General features: G+C 36.4%; 1 protein-coding gene across 1 annotated transcript; it reads left to right on the top strand.

The window, feature by feature from the left end:
- Nucleotides 1-12,607: 12,607 nt before the first annotated feature.
- LOC135218979 (protein FAM200A-like) lies at nucleotides 12,608-13,048 on the top strand. The gene has a single exon (XM_064255417.1). The coding sequence runs from the start codon at nucleotides 12,608-12,610 to the stop codon at nucleotides 13,046-13,048; it is 441 nt and encodes a 146-aa protein (XP_064111487.1).
- The last annotated feature ends 4,154 nt before the right edge of the window (nucleotides 13,049-17,202 follow it).

Below are 17,202 nucleotides of genomic sequence, written 5' to 3'. Positions count from 1 at the left end.
CTTTACATATAATCCCAATACTCCTGCAAGACTTCCAACTTGGGCATTAAAATATGGCACAAATAATAGCCCTAAGAAATAAACAGTTAAAAGCTTTGCACTCTTCAGAGTACTACAACTGACATTTAAATGTCGCAAGTAAAAAACAACACTAAAAGCTTGAAGGACGGTGCGGTGGAAATCCTCGGAAAGTTACTCTTTTGAACTTTTTTATATGCTAAAGTAGCGTAGAAAATCATACCCTCTGCGGTTCCAACGACAGGCCTCGGCTATTCAAGAAGCCTTCATTCAGTCAAAGGCAGGTCATAGTGCTCAGCAGACAATATTAGACGGTATACATCAGTAACCATTGCAGGGCGTTACACATGAAGCCTCACAATAAATTATGCCATGGCAAGACGTAGTTGTGTGAACTAACAGACGATACATACCATTCTCTTGCAATGAACGTTAATATGAAAATAAAAGTAATAAAAGTCTGGGTAAACCACAAAGGTGTGGTATGAAATCGTGTGGGTTGCCATAAAGGCAAAAATCTTATGTAGTCTATTAAATCAATCACAAAGCAATATCAGGCTTTGGGGCCGAGCGAGCACAACCGCAAATAAGCACAACACAGACACACACAGAGAAGACCTCCCAATTATCCCTCCATAATAAGATCAACCAGATAACAGGGCAAAGGAGAAGGAGGAATCCTTCGCCTTCAAAGTAAAGGGTACAAAAGAGCGGCTAGATGAAAGAGGAAAACGAGAGAGAGAGAGAGAGAGAGAGAGAGAGAAGTGATGATAACGAAGGTATGAAAGAACCCAATAACAAAATTAGGTAAAAAAAATAGTGAGAGATTAGAATGGTAGGATAAAGTACCGGATATTAGAAAATTTACCGAGTATACAAACAGGAACACAAGTAATAAGAACTCGAAAAACAAAGCGATAATTATGAACCCTAGCGACGACAGACTGTTAGTGAGGATGCGATCAACTACGGATAGAACGCGTGTAGTTTTGTTATGTGCAAGGGTATATGCATATAAGAATGTGCATTCGTATCTATTTCTACACTATCTTGGTATTTCTGTATGCTGAATGAGAAGAAATTTAAAAACTGAGCAACATACACCTGCTTGGAAACCTTATACGAGTTCTTGCTCCGACTTTGACACATTCAGTCCTTTCACTCGGTAAGAGACTGAAGACAAACTACAGCACTTTGAGCAGACGATGATAAAACGACAACTAGTGGCCCCTCGTGACTCGATAACTCGTCCGCGTCTTTTAAAAACATGTACAATCCCAGATTACTAGTAGTACATGCCTTCCTTGCGGGTTAGGCCACGATATCCCCCCTTCCTCCTTTTTCATTCTCCATCAGTCTTCGTATAAAGAAGAAAACACGAAAGGGAAACTTAAAAAGGATGCCGGTGGGGAAGGGAGTCACAGAGGCTGACAAAGATGGTAACAAAAGTTAATTAAGGGCAAAACATGCAGCGTTTACTGAGAGGGGTTTCTAAAGCAATGGAAAAAATAGAGAGGCGACAGTGGGTAGAGGGCTGTCGAGGGTGGCAATTACGCCGTTCAAATACGATGTGGGGTCGGATGTTTCCCAAGGAAGTTGACGAAAAGAAAGAAAACCTTGGAGTTGACAGAGGTGGAAATAACGCTTATAAACAATATTGGGTGCTCCCTATGACAATTTATAAGGCAATGGAAAAACGAATATTTTGGGAAAAAGGGAGTGAGTATTGTGGACTACATTTACAAAGTTTAAAAGCTGTGTGACGTATCTACTAGGGAAAGTTTATTAAGGGATACCCCCACAACAGTTACTGTAAACGGAGTTCCCAGTAAGGAGGGAGGGGTGGTGGCTAAAGCATCATTACGGTGAAATGTGGCTCCCGAGAGAACACTCTCTCGATGAGATTTTTATACTCGGCCTGAGAAGCTAAGCGCTTTGCCACCAGAAGAGCAGAAATAGCAGAAAAATGCTATAAATATGACCCTTCCATAAACATAACACAAATAATTATGAACGTGCGAAGTTACGACGAATTAAAAACTAATTTAAATGAACAAAATACGATCAAGGAAAACCTCACGCCGATATCCAACTAATAAAATATACGTGTATAACTTAATTAGGTAGCACCCATTCCAAGTAACATCAAATACAATGAGATAAAAAGGCAAATGCACAGATTAATCGACAGAGCGCAAAGCAAATGACCGAAAAGACTGAGGCAACAAAAACGACGGAAATGAGGTAGCAAAAGCACAAATAAAAGAAGCAGAACTAACAACCGGTGTGTAGTGACTTACATCGGTGATGAGGAAAGAAGCATCAACTTAGCAAGGGAGATGAAATTAACAAACTAGAGAAAAGAACACATACAATTAAAAAAGTGTGTAATTATATATGTGTGTGAGGGTAACTCCCATTTTCAAAAACATTGATAACTTACAGTTCGCCCAGAAAGCAGTGATAAAGAGGTTGAAAAGCAAAAAAAGCTAACGGTGAAAGAAATTACTTAGATGGCAGGTTTGGGTGATGACACAGCTCTCCATGAAGATGCCGTTTTACTAGAACTCCCCGGATGTTTCAAGACGACGACGTACTTACTATAATAACTCTCAACATTTAAATGTAGGGACCTTTCAGGAGTCACTTGTATTCGCCACGTGCTTAAGGCTTATCTTCAGAAGGCAGCAAGCTGCGCTCCTGGACTGACTCCACTGAAGTGTTTTACATATAACCATACATAAATTCCCAAAAATACATGTGAACATAATTATTATCTTCCCAAATACAAAGTTGAAAATAGGAGCACGTAGAATGTCGGTACTGTACTAACACCGGATTATACTCTAGAAACTTCCCGTTTACCCAAGAGCTACCTAATTGAACTTTTGTTTAACTTGTGCTCAGTGTTTATTTACGGTCTAAACCATTATGTGGAAATAAATCCAAACCTCGCAGATCAGATAAAGACAAGTCTGTTACTTAAGCTTGTCTTTGGCTCGACCGGATTTTATTTTCGTTAGCTGCAGTCATAAATCGGTTGCAATTTCTGTCAAAACGAAAAAGTATAAAGTAAGAAAAAAATATAATTAAATTAAATTGCACTAAAAAGTGAAAAAAAAAAAATGTTTGAGGCACACCAGGATTTTCTTACAATTAATCATGTCTACAAAGATAAAAGCGTGGCCGTCAAACATGGAAGGAAATACTACAAGAAATTAAAAAATATATAGTTTATTTCTTGTATCACTTCTTTCCATGTTTGGCCCCCACACTTTTATTTTGGTAGACATTATTAATTGTAAGAAAATCCTTGTCTCAGAAAATACTTCCAGTACATTTTAATTAAAGCGTGTTAATTTTTTTTTTATCGAAGCGACCGAGAAGAGCGTAACTGCCTATTTCAGTCACTGCAATTCATGTAATTTGATTTTCATTCACATTCTTAAAAGAGTTCAAAAAGAGAAGAGTGAATATCACTGTCAGAAATACCATAATGTCTGTACGTGTAGTGAAAAGACAATCCATACAGAGGAAGTACATTTGCAGAAAAAGAAAACTATTGAAATAATAACAAAGAGAAAAAAGCTAACATTCACCGACACAACACAAGCTACTCTTGCCAACATGCGAAATAGACAATACAAAGTCATGTCAGTTTGTCCCTGCCAAATTAGCCATGCTCAACATGAGGTAGAAGTACGTGGCTTTAACTAGGGCCGAAACTACACATACCTGCGTAAATAGGAATGCAAGGCCAAGGTTGTTACCAATGTTCTACACGTATCAATTTCGTATTCAACCTGATGAAGCTTACGGTAAATGGACAAGAATATTCTATTAGTCAGGTCATCACTTTGTAGAGCCATTCACGCTGCAGGAATTCCCATTATAAACTTAACTCGGCCTTTTAACTGTTTGGCTTTAGCGTTCGCGTTTGCAGATGGGTAGAATGGATTGGGCTGTTCACATTTTGTTCTCAAGAACAATGTTTTTTCTTTTCTATAAATTGCAAAGCATTTGTATTTGTGTGATGCACATTTCGAAATTGGTAAACTAGTAATTTGAACATTTATAGTTCCTCACTGGACGAGTCGGTTGGGTACTGGGACACCAATCTGGTAAACCCGAGTTCGCTGCCAGCTGACATAAGAGAATTGTATTTCTGGTGATTAGAAATTCATTTCCCGGTATACTGTGGTTCGGATCCCACAGTAAGCTGTAGGTCCCTTTGCTAAGAAACCAACTGGTTCCTAGCCAAGTAAAAATATCTAATCCTTCGGGCCAGACATAGGAGAGCTGTTAATCAGCTCAGTGGTCTGGTTAAACTGAGATATACCTTTTTTTATTTTGAGCATTTCTTTTATTCTAATAGATGATGTGCATTTTCATCGTAACGTGAATAAAATTAACTTACCTATGATGAAAACGAAGTTAATCCAGTATGGACAACTCTTCAGGCTTAAACACAATTCAGATGCCTTATTTATGCTACAAATCAGGTGACTCATAAACGGACATCAATATTCATACAATAACTTGAAACAACAGACGAAAGTGAACTCAATCTGCCGTTAGACACTTACGAACCACCCCACAAAAGAAAATGTCAACAACCTAAGTTTAGTAACATTTAACCACATTAGAATACAAAAGGAGGTACATGGCATCATTAGACTTAGTGCCAGTATCCCAGAACTGACAAACGCCACGGGGAACGGACCAAGGGAACTGTTTTGACGTTTAGGATAATAATGTCAGTGAACATAAAAGCGTGCGACGAGGATGTTTCTTCAGGCGTATAGTGCATCCGATAGAAGATGCGTACATAAAAGGTTTACTACGCCTTTCCAATAGGTCATCCAATACCATAATGGCAGCAGTTATTCCCATAAACATTCCACCTTTCTCCACCTATTTATATATATACATACATACATACATACATACACACACACACACACACACACACACATATATATATATATTATATATATATATATATATAATATATGTATATGTATATATATATATTATATATATATATATATATTATATATTATATTTATATATAAATATTAAATAATATATCTATATTATATAATGCTATATATATTACACTATACATATATATAGTATATACATATATTTACATATATATATATAGATATATATATATTTATATATATATATATATAATATATTATATATATATATCAGATATATATATATATATATATTATACATATATATATATCATTTATAGACTTGAGGACCATCTAAGTACGAAAAACCTTTACCCAGTGCAGTTTATATAGATATATATATATATATATATATATATATATATATATATATATATATATATATATATATATATTCATTATAGACTTGAGGACCATCTAGTAAGAAAAACCTACCCAGTGCCGTTTATATATATATATATATATATATATATATATATATATATATATATTATATAATTCACTATATACGAGGACAATCATCTGAGTAAAGAAAAAATTGACATTTACTCAGTGTCATTTACGCAATGTTTTAAAAGAGCACGTAACCACACACCAAAACATTCCGATTCATACTGCGTTGATATTGACAGAAAACCATGAATTTACACAAGACCTCATGAAAATTAACCAAAGCAAACAGATCAACAAACAAAAATGATCAAATAATAAAAACAGGGAAAGGGTAAAAAAAATCAGAAAAAAGAACACAACATAGTCTCCCCACATACAATTTGTTCTTAATTGCACACGCAAAGCTTTGTTATAATACGACATCGATGGAAAATACAAAGAAAAGTAGCCGTAACAAACGTGATAAAATACAAAGCTCTAAGGCAAAATCGGCTTCGATTACAATGTTTTTAAGATAAATATGAAGAGATCAAAGAGAAACTTAAATGATGAAACAGAAAAAGAGATGATAAACAGATGTAACAGGCCGTATTCAGGCTGCATTCTCTTAAACCGACGCGCACACATACACGCAAACAATAAGATGAATTCTATATCTAGAATCATTCTTCGGAGCAAGAGTTCGCTTTGTCATGGAATTATTTGGGCCTCTTTTAAGTCGATAGCAGAACTGAGAGAGAGAGAGAGAGACTTAAGCCTAATACTTTAGGCTGGCCTATACTAATGTGAATACAGTAAGGAGCCTTACCGCGGAAAGGAAGAACTGACTGGTTACCATAATCTAAAGTCACAGGAATGGGCCCCTCCGCATTTTATGTGGTCTTTATTTGGTTATGTCAAACATCATACTAAGAATTGGGAAATGTAGCACAGATGTCCTATAGTCACCCGGAAATAAAAATCTACGTCACACAGCCCAAAAGAAAATCAATATAACTATAACAACTGTAGCAAGGAATTAGAATGCAGAGCGTCTAATCGCAAATATGTCCTCACCACCTGATAAGGAAAAAAATATATAGAACCTAGGAAAGCAGCAAACACACTTCTTTTACACATGAAAAGAGTAATCTCACATGTTTTCAGTTCATTATTCGCAACCGACTGAAGTGATCCCGCAAATGGAAATGTAAAACATCGTGGAAGCCAAAATGGAAAAATAAAACTATTATAGAAAGAAAAAAATACACCGACTTTCTTAATATTCAAGAACTAGAGAAAAAACCAATCACAGAAATCGAAAGGCTAAACAATGATTGCAAGCAATTAATGCACAAAGAGCAAGCTATACTATAAAATGTATATACCGATATCCCGCAAACACTGAGGGAAAAGACTCCATCATCTCTGTCACAGGACGACTGAGAAGGTTGATGCCACCACTACACCTCTCATAAACAAAGATCAGGATCCATCCTATTCTGGACGATCTCGCCCACTGCTATAAATGGGGGCATTATTCATGTTGTTCTGGCTGACCCCTACCTTTCCCTCGACAAGGCCCTAAGCACAGTGACATGAACTCTTTTGTTAGTCTATTAGACGAGTTAATTTGATATGCCAGTCTGAATACAGACCCTACTGTCCCTCGCTGTAAATAATATATTCCCACAAAATAACCGCAGTCTACTGGATGCCCTTATGCTCCCATGGCTAATGATGACATATTCATTCTCAAGCACCCTTGGGCTCCTTAACTATGGCTTACAGAAGGACGGTCACCATGTTCCTAGGTACTTCAATACTAACACATTCTGATATATTGCTTTCATCTAACAGTTCCTACATTGGGTGTTTTACTTTCCTCAAAATGTCCATTCGTTTAATAAGAGGTGTCTCCCTTTTCTAAGATTACATTTGTATAAACACAAAGCATTATGACTAAAAATATAGGATATGCGCATAATACATACATACATATTAAATATTCAGAGAGAAACTTAAATAAATATCTGTTCTGAATTACTTTTTTTTTTTTTTGTCATATCAATTTCAGTTTATGCTGTAGAGGGGCCCTCTAATTTCGAAACACCCTGTATATATATATATATATATATATATATATATATATATATATATATATATATATATATATATATATATATATATATATATATATATATATATATTATATAAATAATCTTCTGCACACCTTCAGCAGATTTAAATATTTCATTAACAGCCACAATGACCCATTTCTACCTTCTTGATTTCCTATTACTCTTTTGTATATGAAGTCCTGACATGGGTCATGATAAGGAAGTAAATTTATTACAAACTAACTATGGAACAGCTTGTAAGTTAAGTTACGTATATCTTACTTTAACCAGACCACTGAGCTGATTAATAGCTCTCCTAGGGCTGGGCCGAAGGATTAGATTTTTATTTATGTTGCTAAGAATCAATTAGTTACTTAGCAAAGGGGACCTACAGCTTATTACTAGATTCGAACCACATCATATCGAGAAATGAATTTCTAACCACCAGAAATACATTCCTTTGATTCCTTTGATGCAGCTGGGAGGAACCGCTTTTAGACATGAGGCAAACGCCCATCAGTGGATCATCACCAGTGGAGTAACACCAAAGTCCTCATCCCCCCAAAAATACCATCCAGCTCTGCTTTGAGAAACACCATCAACCCGGGGGATCCCAGGAATTGAGGACCAACGTGATTTACAAATTAAAATGTCTACAAGAGACATGGAAACCTCTTAATATGAATTACATCAGGTCCAAAATGACAATCCCAAGGAAATGACTTCGAGCCATCACAACAGCAGAGCCATCCAGCGTTTTGTGGATTTCCGGTAAAGAACAACCTATGAATGACATCAGTAACGCAGAAAGCGTTCAGTGGGAGGCATATTCCCCTTCCCTGAAAAAGCGGGACGTCATATCATAAAAACTATCCATAGAATCGTCTTGAAAATAATATCATTGGAGGAAATTCAGATGATTAGGAAAGTTTAGCATTCAAATAGTGGACATCGCCACATGTGTGTCAGCATTCCATATAAATTACACACACACACACTCATATATATATATATATATATACATATATATAATATATATATAAATATACATATATATATGTATATATATATATATATATGTGTGTGTGTGTGTGTGTGTGTGTGTGTGTGTGTGTGTATGTGCGTGTGTGTAACGTTTAATGAACATATAATAATAAATCAGTTCATTAAATACTTCAAAATCAACTGTTTAAAACGAAACAATCCTTCAAGAAAACACGGGCTACAGAATACATAATAAATACACAATGGTTCAGAATCCCTCCCTCTTCAATTCATGATTAAAATTCCACAGCATAGGCCGCACTAATGAAGACAGTCATCTTCTACTAAAATAAAGTACAGCTTTCTCGGCTGTGTTATGAAGCAGACAAGCTGTTGAGGTACTGAGCAACTGACACTTGTTCTAGTGTGGTGGAACAGGAGGGCAAAATGTCCAGTTTTAATGGGTTCGTTGTGCATTAGTAACCAAGACCTCTTTCATTGCGCCGATGTAGAGAATTTTATGGTTGAATTGAACTGAATATAGACTTTAGGCCAAAAGCCATGCACTGGGACCTATGAGGTCGTTCAGTGCTGAAACGGAAATTGATGATAGAAATGTGTGAAAGGTGTAACAGGAGGAAAACCTCGCAGTTGCACTATGAATCAATTGCTAGGAGAGGGTGGAAAGTAAGATGGAAAGAGAGTATGAAAGGAAGTACAGTAAAAGGAATTAAAGGGGTTGCAGCTAGGGGCCGAAGGCACACTGCAAAGAACCTTAAGTAATGCCTATGCGGCGCACTGACGACAATACAAGGAGAATTTTATAGTGTTCATGCCTAGGATGGAAGCTAATTTGTTTCAACACCTTCAATCTGATATACATCTGTGAAAGTTGTGCAAGTTATCAACCTTTGAAGAGAACCAGTATATTATGTCCTCCAGCCTGTAAATTTAACCATAGTTAGCCGACATTGCGGACATTACAGGTGATCAACAGTCTAGGATTGGTATAATCAAACTCTCCCAAAAGGTGTGCATTGTGTTGATATTTCTTTATCAAAAGGTTCTTACTATCCATGGGGAAGTGAAGTGGGATAAGTTTAAGGAGAGGCCTAATGTGCATAACAAGATCTAGAGGTGAGGAGAGAGAGAGAGAGAGAGAGAGAGAGAGAGAGAGAGAGAGAGAGAGAGAGAGAGAGAGAAAAGTGCATAGAAATGTTTGAAGCTGGAGACGGTTTACATAAAAAACTGGTACTGAGTCCATTTCTTTTTGGGAATTGTTATATGCATATGATCTGGTGATGATGACAAAGACTGAATAAGAATGGCAAAGAAAGGTAACGATGTGGTACTATCTCTTGAATGAAGTGGTATGAAGGTAAATGTGGGTAAAATTGAGGTTATGATGTCTGGCAAGCAGGGAGGGGATATGTTATTTATAGAAGACAGAAGATGCCTAGATTTAACACAGGTAGAGAATTTCAAAACCCTTGTATCTATTTTAATCCAGGACGGAGGCTGAGGTTGAAAGTGGGATAAAAGCAGCTAGGGTTAATGGAGGGAGGTGGCAGGGGTCGTGTGTCAGAAGAGAACGCCAAACTGAAAATGTAGATATACTGCACTCTAACCACACGAGTGATGATGCATAGCCTATATATGGGTCAGAAACATGTGCATTAAGAAAGGAGGAGAATCAGAAGCAGAAGTGAACAGAAATGAGGTGGTCAACATAATAGTAGAGATTTAGATGGTATAGGCATGTGATAAGGTAGAGTGAGGAAACAAAAGTGAAGCGGGCTTGGGTGGAAGGTCAAGATAACGTGAATGAAGATTTGGAGAAGAAGGGTTTGGTGGAGGAAGATAATTTCGATACAAATAGTTGGAGAGGACAAATCCAGGAAACTGACCCATTAAATAAGGATATCAGTGGAGAGAGAGAGAGAGAGAGAGAGAGTAGAGGAGATCAGAGGGAGAGAGAGAGCGGAGAGAGAGCGAGAGAGAGAGAAATTATTGAGGAGAGGAGAGAGAAAATTTCCTGGTCTAATCTTAGTCAACTGTTCTGAAACAAGATTTAACCCAACTTGCAGAAGAAACAGATGGAAGCAAATACTCTACATTGAAAATAACCAAACTCGGTACCTTGTTAAATCAAGAGATACAAAGAGGGAGGACAGAGAGATTATTTCTGTCTAATCTTAAACAAATGTCCTTTAACAAGAGCGAAACCAATTCGCTACATGAAACAGATGGAGGAAAATGCTCCTGCATTGAAAATAAATGAACTCGATTAGGCTTTTTGTTACAAAGACAAAGAGAGGGAGAGATTATTCATGTGCAATCATAAGCAAATGTTCCTCTACATAAATGGATTCAATTCATCGGATGAAACACATGGAGACGTCATGCACTAAAAAAAATAACCATAATTAATTCATTGATAAATAAAGAGAAAGAGAATGTTTTCCAATAAGCATAAATGCAATTCACCCGATGAAACATATAGAGGGAAATGCTCATACGCTGAAATTGAAAGGCTTTCTTACGAGAGAGAGAGAGAGAGAGAGAGAGAGAGAGAGAGAGAGAGAGAGAGAGAGAGAGAGAGAGAGATTATTCCAGCCCAATCTTAACCAAATATTCTCCAACATGAATGAATCCTATTCATTCACTCGATGAAACAGGAGAAAGCAAATGCTCCTTCAATGAAAATGACCGAACTCGCTTACTCGTTGAAGAGAGAGAGAGATTACTCTCGTTCAGTCTTAATTACATGTCTTTAACAAGAATTAATCCACTCCACACAACTGAAACAGATGATGGCAAATGCTCCTGCACTGAACATAGCCGAACTCAAGAGAGAGAGAGAGAGAATCTCTTGCAGCTTCAAAGGTTCTACTCAGTAGTCACACGGTGTGTTTATACAAGCAGTTCAATACTAGAAGACAATAAAATCGTTAACATTGTTTTGTGGCAACACAAGACAAGAATGCGCGCTAGCCATGCAGAAACCCAAAACACAACCATACACACCCACACACACACATACACACATGCGCAAAGGAATGAAACTCTAATTATTAACTGAACGATAACACACGATAAATGAGGAAACACATTCCCGGTCGAAACTAATCGTTTACAGACATACAACTCCTGGAGAATAGATGAAACTACGAATTAACTGCCCTTTTAAGCCGCAATACGACAGATGAGAAAATTTTCATTATTAGGCATCATTTCTTACCACACTAACTCATTATCCGGCACTGCCAGTTTCTAAGAAAGTATTTTGCTACTGCAGTGATCTGGGTGGAAGGAAATTTCATTTGTTAAGAATACATGCACATATATAACCTGAACAGGAACGACAAGAAAACAGATATTAAAGTAAAGACCAAAGTAAATGTTTTCGTTTCAATGCAAAATCAAAACACACAATTCTGACACGTTTTTATGACCTCAAACACTGCCATTGCAAAAACAAATATCAAAAGAAAATAATCCAGGTCATTCAGTGTGCATGCTCAATAATTCCTCGACTATATCTCATTTCCCTTTCCTACCATCATTTCCTGTCCGTCCCTGAAACTCACGAGCGACTCTCAGATGGTTCTTAACCCCTGGGTCGCGACCCAAAGCTGGGTCGCCAAGCCATTTTATTGGGTCGCTAAGGGTTTGCAGAAAATTATTATTTTCCCACTACAAATATATTATAATTATATACTGTAATTATTAAAATTCATGATGCATTGCTTTAGGATTCTAAGCAGACCATGATTAAATAAAAACTCCAAAGCAGAAAATTTATTTGAAGTGTTTTGAAATTTCAATGTAAAACCAACAATTTGAAGTTTTCCGTACGATAATCTCTACCGTGGCTTTGGCAACACTGGGGCCGGGACCTAGGAGGTAGCAGCGTCACTGCGTCAGTTATGTTTCAACAGCTCAATGCAAGGTCGTGATCAGACATTAGTTGGGCTTTCTGAGAAACTGTCATCATTCAAAGGAAAACTGAAGTTGTGGATGAATAAAGTAAAGGCAGGAAAAACAGCATCATTTCCCTCCCTAAATATACTTCTGGAGAACGAAAGCTATTCTCTCAGCTAAGTCCAAGACACTAATGTGCAACACATGTCCAATCTGGTCACAGAATTGGACCATTACATTCCAGAAAATGCACATAAATACAGTTGGATCAGAAACCCATTCAACATTGAAGCTGAAGACCTACCTGAGGAAATGTCAAACATCAACAACCTACAGGAGCAGCTCATTGAGATCCAGAGTGATGAAGCACTTCATTATGATTTTAAAAGGCAACATGAATCACTAAGCTCATTTTGGATAAAAGTGTACAAGGAAAAACCAATTCTTGGAGGTGAAGCCATGAAAGCCCTCCTTCCATTTGCTACAACATATTTGTGTGAGGCAGGATTTTCTGCCCAGACAGTCACAAAGACCAAGTACAGAAACCGCCTACAACCTGAGGATGATCTAAGATGCAGTCTAACATCAAAATCACCCAGATTTGAGGAGCTGGTCAACACACTTCAGTGTCAAGGTTCTCACTGAATATAAGAGTAGTAGCACATTACATGTCAAGTTCTGAATAATTTTGAATTTCTCTCTCCACAGGGATATATCACAGCCTAATTATTCTATCTAATTTTATAGCATGAAACCCAAACATACCTTTTTGTTTTTGTGAGGCTAGCAATTATATGTTTGTATATTTTTTTTCCATATATCACTGTTAATTATATGAGCTACTTGTATTAATAAACATCCAGCATGTAATTTTGTTTCTGTAACCCGCTTTTAAAAGCATTATCATATTACTTATAAAGACAATTTGTATATCTATGTAGGCTTGGGTCGCCATGGTTGATTTGTGCAAAATTTTGGGTCGCTGCCAAAAAAGGTTAAGAACCACTGCTCTAGATAAACTGATGCAAAAGAAGTGCCTAACACACACACACACACACACACAACACACACACATATATATATATATATAGTATATATATATATATATATATATATATATACTATATATATACACACACACATTAAGAATTACACAGTTACGAGCCACTGCTATATCCATGATTAAAAATTTTTGCCTGCCATTTAATTTTAGTCCATGAATGCTACAATTTTAAAAAGAAAACATTGTCAGAGTTGCAATATGAAATAAACCAAGATATAAATTCTAATTCGAAAGGTTTTGACTATTGTAGTAAATACGATATAGATTTGTTTTGCGATCTAGCGCGTTACGAAAGAAAAATGGAGTTGCTATTAACAACTCTAGAATAACAATACAGACTGCCTTCGAGCTTCAAAGAATTCCAGGCTCAGACAGACCATAGACCTAAACTCAGCATTAAATAAAGACCAAGAGAAATAACCAAACTTAGATTCACGTTACTAACATAAATCACAATAAATTACTGTATAAGAAACCAAAACACAGTAATTGCCGTAAAAGATAAATCGAGAGCTTTGTATGTTTTTGGCCAAAAGTTACCTGAGTACCAAACACATAGGCCTAATCCTTTAATGTTGCATTGAAATAAGCCAAAAGACGGATTAACCAGCTGAATAAAAATTAAACCCCCACAACTCTTGTATGTGCCTATCTCCTGGTGAGGAACTTAACTCGTATATACTATGCAGAAACTAGAAGAAGAAGAGTACATACAGCCTGTTTATTTATAGTATCTAAATACCTGTGAAGTCCTATAATTATTATCCCTTCACAACATTTCAGTTCCCGTTATATCAACGAGTTCTAATTTTATGATGTAATAATTTTCATATCCCTCCGATGAAACTGATACTAATTCTTTGAAGCTCGAAGGCAGTCTGTATTGTTATTCTAGAGTTGTTAATAGCAACTCCATTTTTCTTTCGTAACGCGCTAGATCGCAAAACAAATCTATATCGTATTTACTACAATAGTCAAAACCTTTCGAATTAGAATTTATATCTTGGTTTATTTCATATTGCAACTCTGACAATGTTTTCTTTTTAAAATTGTAGCATTCATGGACTAAAATTAAATGGCAGGCAAAAATTTTTAATATAACTGAAACTAGACTTCTTCAACTTTCCACGACAATTATCGGTAAATATCAGTGCAAGAAAGACTGTTCCGGTTGTCTCATAAAGGTCTGTGATCTTGATACAGAAAAAAATAAAAAACTTTCAGTGGAGGAAATTATCTCTTCTCCAACAACGGCTTGGAAATAATGAAATAAACTACATTAAGAAGATACCAGGCCTGGTTAATTCCTCAAGTTCTATCTCCGTAAGAAACTTCCATCGCGACTTTATTACCTGCAAAACAAACCCATCACCATCCACAAGCTATTGGGGTGTTTTTCATTGCTATTCCCGTTGTTCTGGAACTGTGGAACTTTCATCTGAGGTCCTTGAGATTAATAGGCTTTAATGCCGCTTTAAAACGCCATGTTTGTTTTAGTTTTATTGTTGTTCTGTAAAGTACCATTCTATTGATTTATTCGTTACTGTGTTCATGTTTTTATTCCCTCGCATATGGGGTCTATTCTGTGGAAGACTTCTTTTCAAGATGATGGCCCTTTAAGCTTCTTCCGTAACTGATGATGTAAGGGATTAAAGGACAATGTATAGTTACCCCTTTTCTACAGAGAGAGAGAACACTAATGCAAGTGTTCACCTTACCCATTTGTCTTCCCTGATAGCTAAAGTACTTTGCTTGACAAGAGTGTGAAGGAACGATGCTCCCGCATTCCATTATAGGACACTCTTCCCGAAAATGAGGTTAAATCCCCATCTGTTATATTCCAAGACTGCATTCCCCAGTCGGCTACTAAAGCAACAGCAGCCTCTCTATCTCCCTAGAGTCTGACTGCCACAACAAATTGGTACAATCTCGCGTACTACATCCTGACAACAATATACGGCCTCAATCCAGGGGACCCCACCCCCCTTCGTCCACCTCCCACAACCTCCTCCCCGAAGCCCTCAACCCCGAGGACATAAAAAGAGATTGATGAGGTTTGTGGAAACCGGAGAAAGAATCATTAAGTGGAATGACAGATGAAAGGAAAAGAAAAGAAATGGTCCAATAAGAAACAACATATCCCTGACGGCGCATCGTTACATTCGATCAACGGAGAGAAATAAGGCGCTCTTCATTCCAGAACTTCATTTCTTCATTCCATCACCTTTTCCAGTCTGGTACTCCAGACACTCCTGCAAGCCATAAGTGCCAACATGTTTTTTTACTATTGTCTGAAGAAGCTTTATCATAAATATATACTACGTTTAGCTGATACAGAAAAGTGTAACAACACACTCGTATATACATACATACATATTAAATATTTATAGCTTAATGGTTGTTAATAACAAAATGTCATGGAGATGTGATGAAAAAGTCACTCACATATGCACGCATACACACACACGGGTATATATATATATATATATATATATATATATATATATATATATATATATATTATATATATATATATGTATATGTATATATATAAACTAAAATGAAACATGGAATTCCAGGCAAAAAAAATAATCGAGAACAAAGTAACGGAGTACGGTACTCTCAAGGTTCACTCTAAATGGCATATGCCGATGATATCCATTATGAAATTATTGAAGAACACAAGATAATTAGTCCGCTTTATTCAACATCCAGCAGATATGAATTTTCTACAGAAAGAAACAATAAATAATCCAGAAACGAAGAAAACGATTATTTAACGATATTACAAACGAACAAGTAGAGCAATTGTTTTTATAAAGAAACTACATAAGATCTGCTCAACAATGAAACGACTTACCCAACAGTCACACAAAAAAACTTTCATGGCCGAGAATTTTACGATACTCGCCTCGAATAACTTCCTTTGATATTTGTTAAATATAATGAGAGACGTTATGTCTTAAAATACAGGCCTCAGGGTTACTGATTATGAACGGAAATCTACACAACGATTGCTCGTAAAGATGGAATGCACCAATTCATTGCACAACATTTCCTACCACTTGTATTTGGTACTCACATTCTTACATTCCAGACTTCTTACTTTCCACACAAATGATTCGAAAATTATAAATACTTGTTTTGTATGAGTATACAAAAAGAAGCACACATTCATAAAATTCTGTCTAGACAAATCAGACTGTACAAATATATTCTAAATAGCAAACACTTTCATAATCTGTGAATGAAATCTGGGTCGAAACATTTATTATCTTGGTTTTATTTTTTATTTGATATTAAGGAACCGTTTCCTTTTGCATCAAAAGCAAATTAGCTAAGTACCGTTCAAGACCTAATACAGCAAGACGATATATGTGAGTCAACAAATGAACTCCTTTTGAAATGTTTAAAATGTACGTTCTAATAAAACATTATTGATCTTAATTTAAATCATCCAAAAATGCAAAGCTTTACTTGCCTGTAAGGATCATGTGTGTTTTAGAACACGGTAATAATGACAAGGAGCCTAAAAAATGACGACTTCCTAACCAAGAACTATACCGAAGACAGCAATCAGACTGACGTCCTTATTTTGAAGTCACGCCGATAAAGTCTACGGAGCTCAGTTGCCGCAAAATCTATGTAGAAAAGATGTCTCACGTTTCACATTATCCTTGAAATGGATCCTGCCAAGACTGTCACAAAATGTTCTTGTACGAAATCCAATCATTTT

The sequence above is a fragment of the Macrobrachium nipponense genome, chromosome 1 (genome assembly GCF_015104395.2).
Source record: "Macrobrachium nipponense isolate FS-2020 chromosome 1, ASM1510439v2, whole genome shotgun sequence".
Taxonomy (NCBI): Eukaryota; Metazoa; Arthropoda; class Malacostraca; order Decapoda; family Palaemonidae; genus Macrobrachium; species Macrobrachium nipponense.
This window is presented reverse-complemented; position numbering and strand designations above follow the sequence as displayed.

Coding starts and splice junctions, on each gene's coding strand:
- LOC135218979 (XM_064255417.1), top strand. CDS start 12,608: ATGTCCAATCTGGTCACAGAATTGGACCATTACATTCCAGAAAATGCA.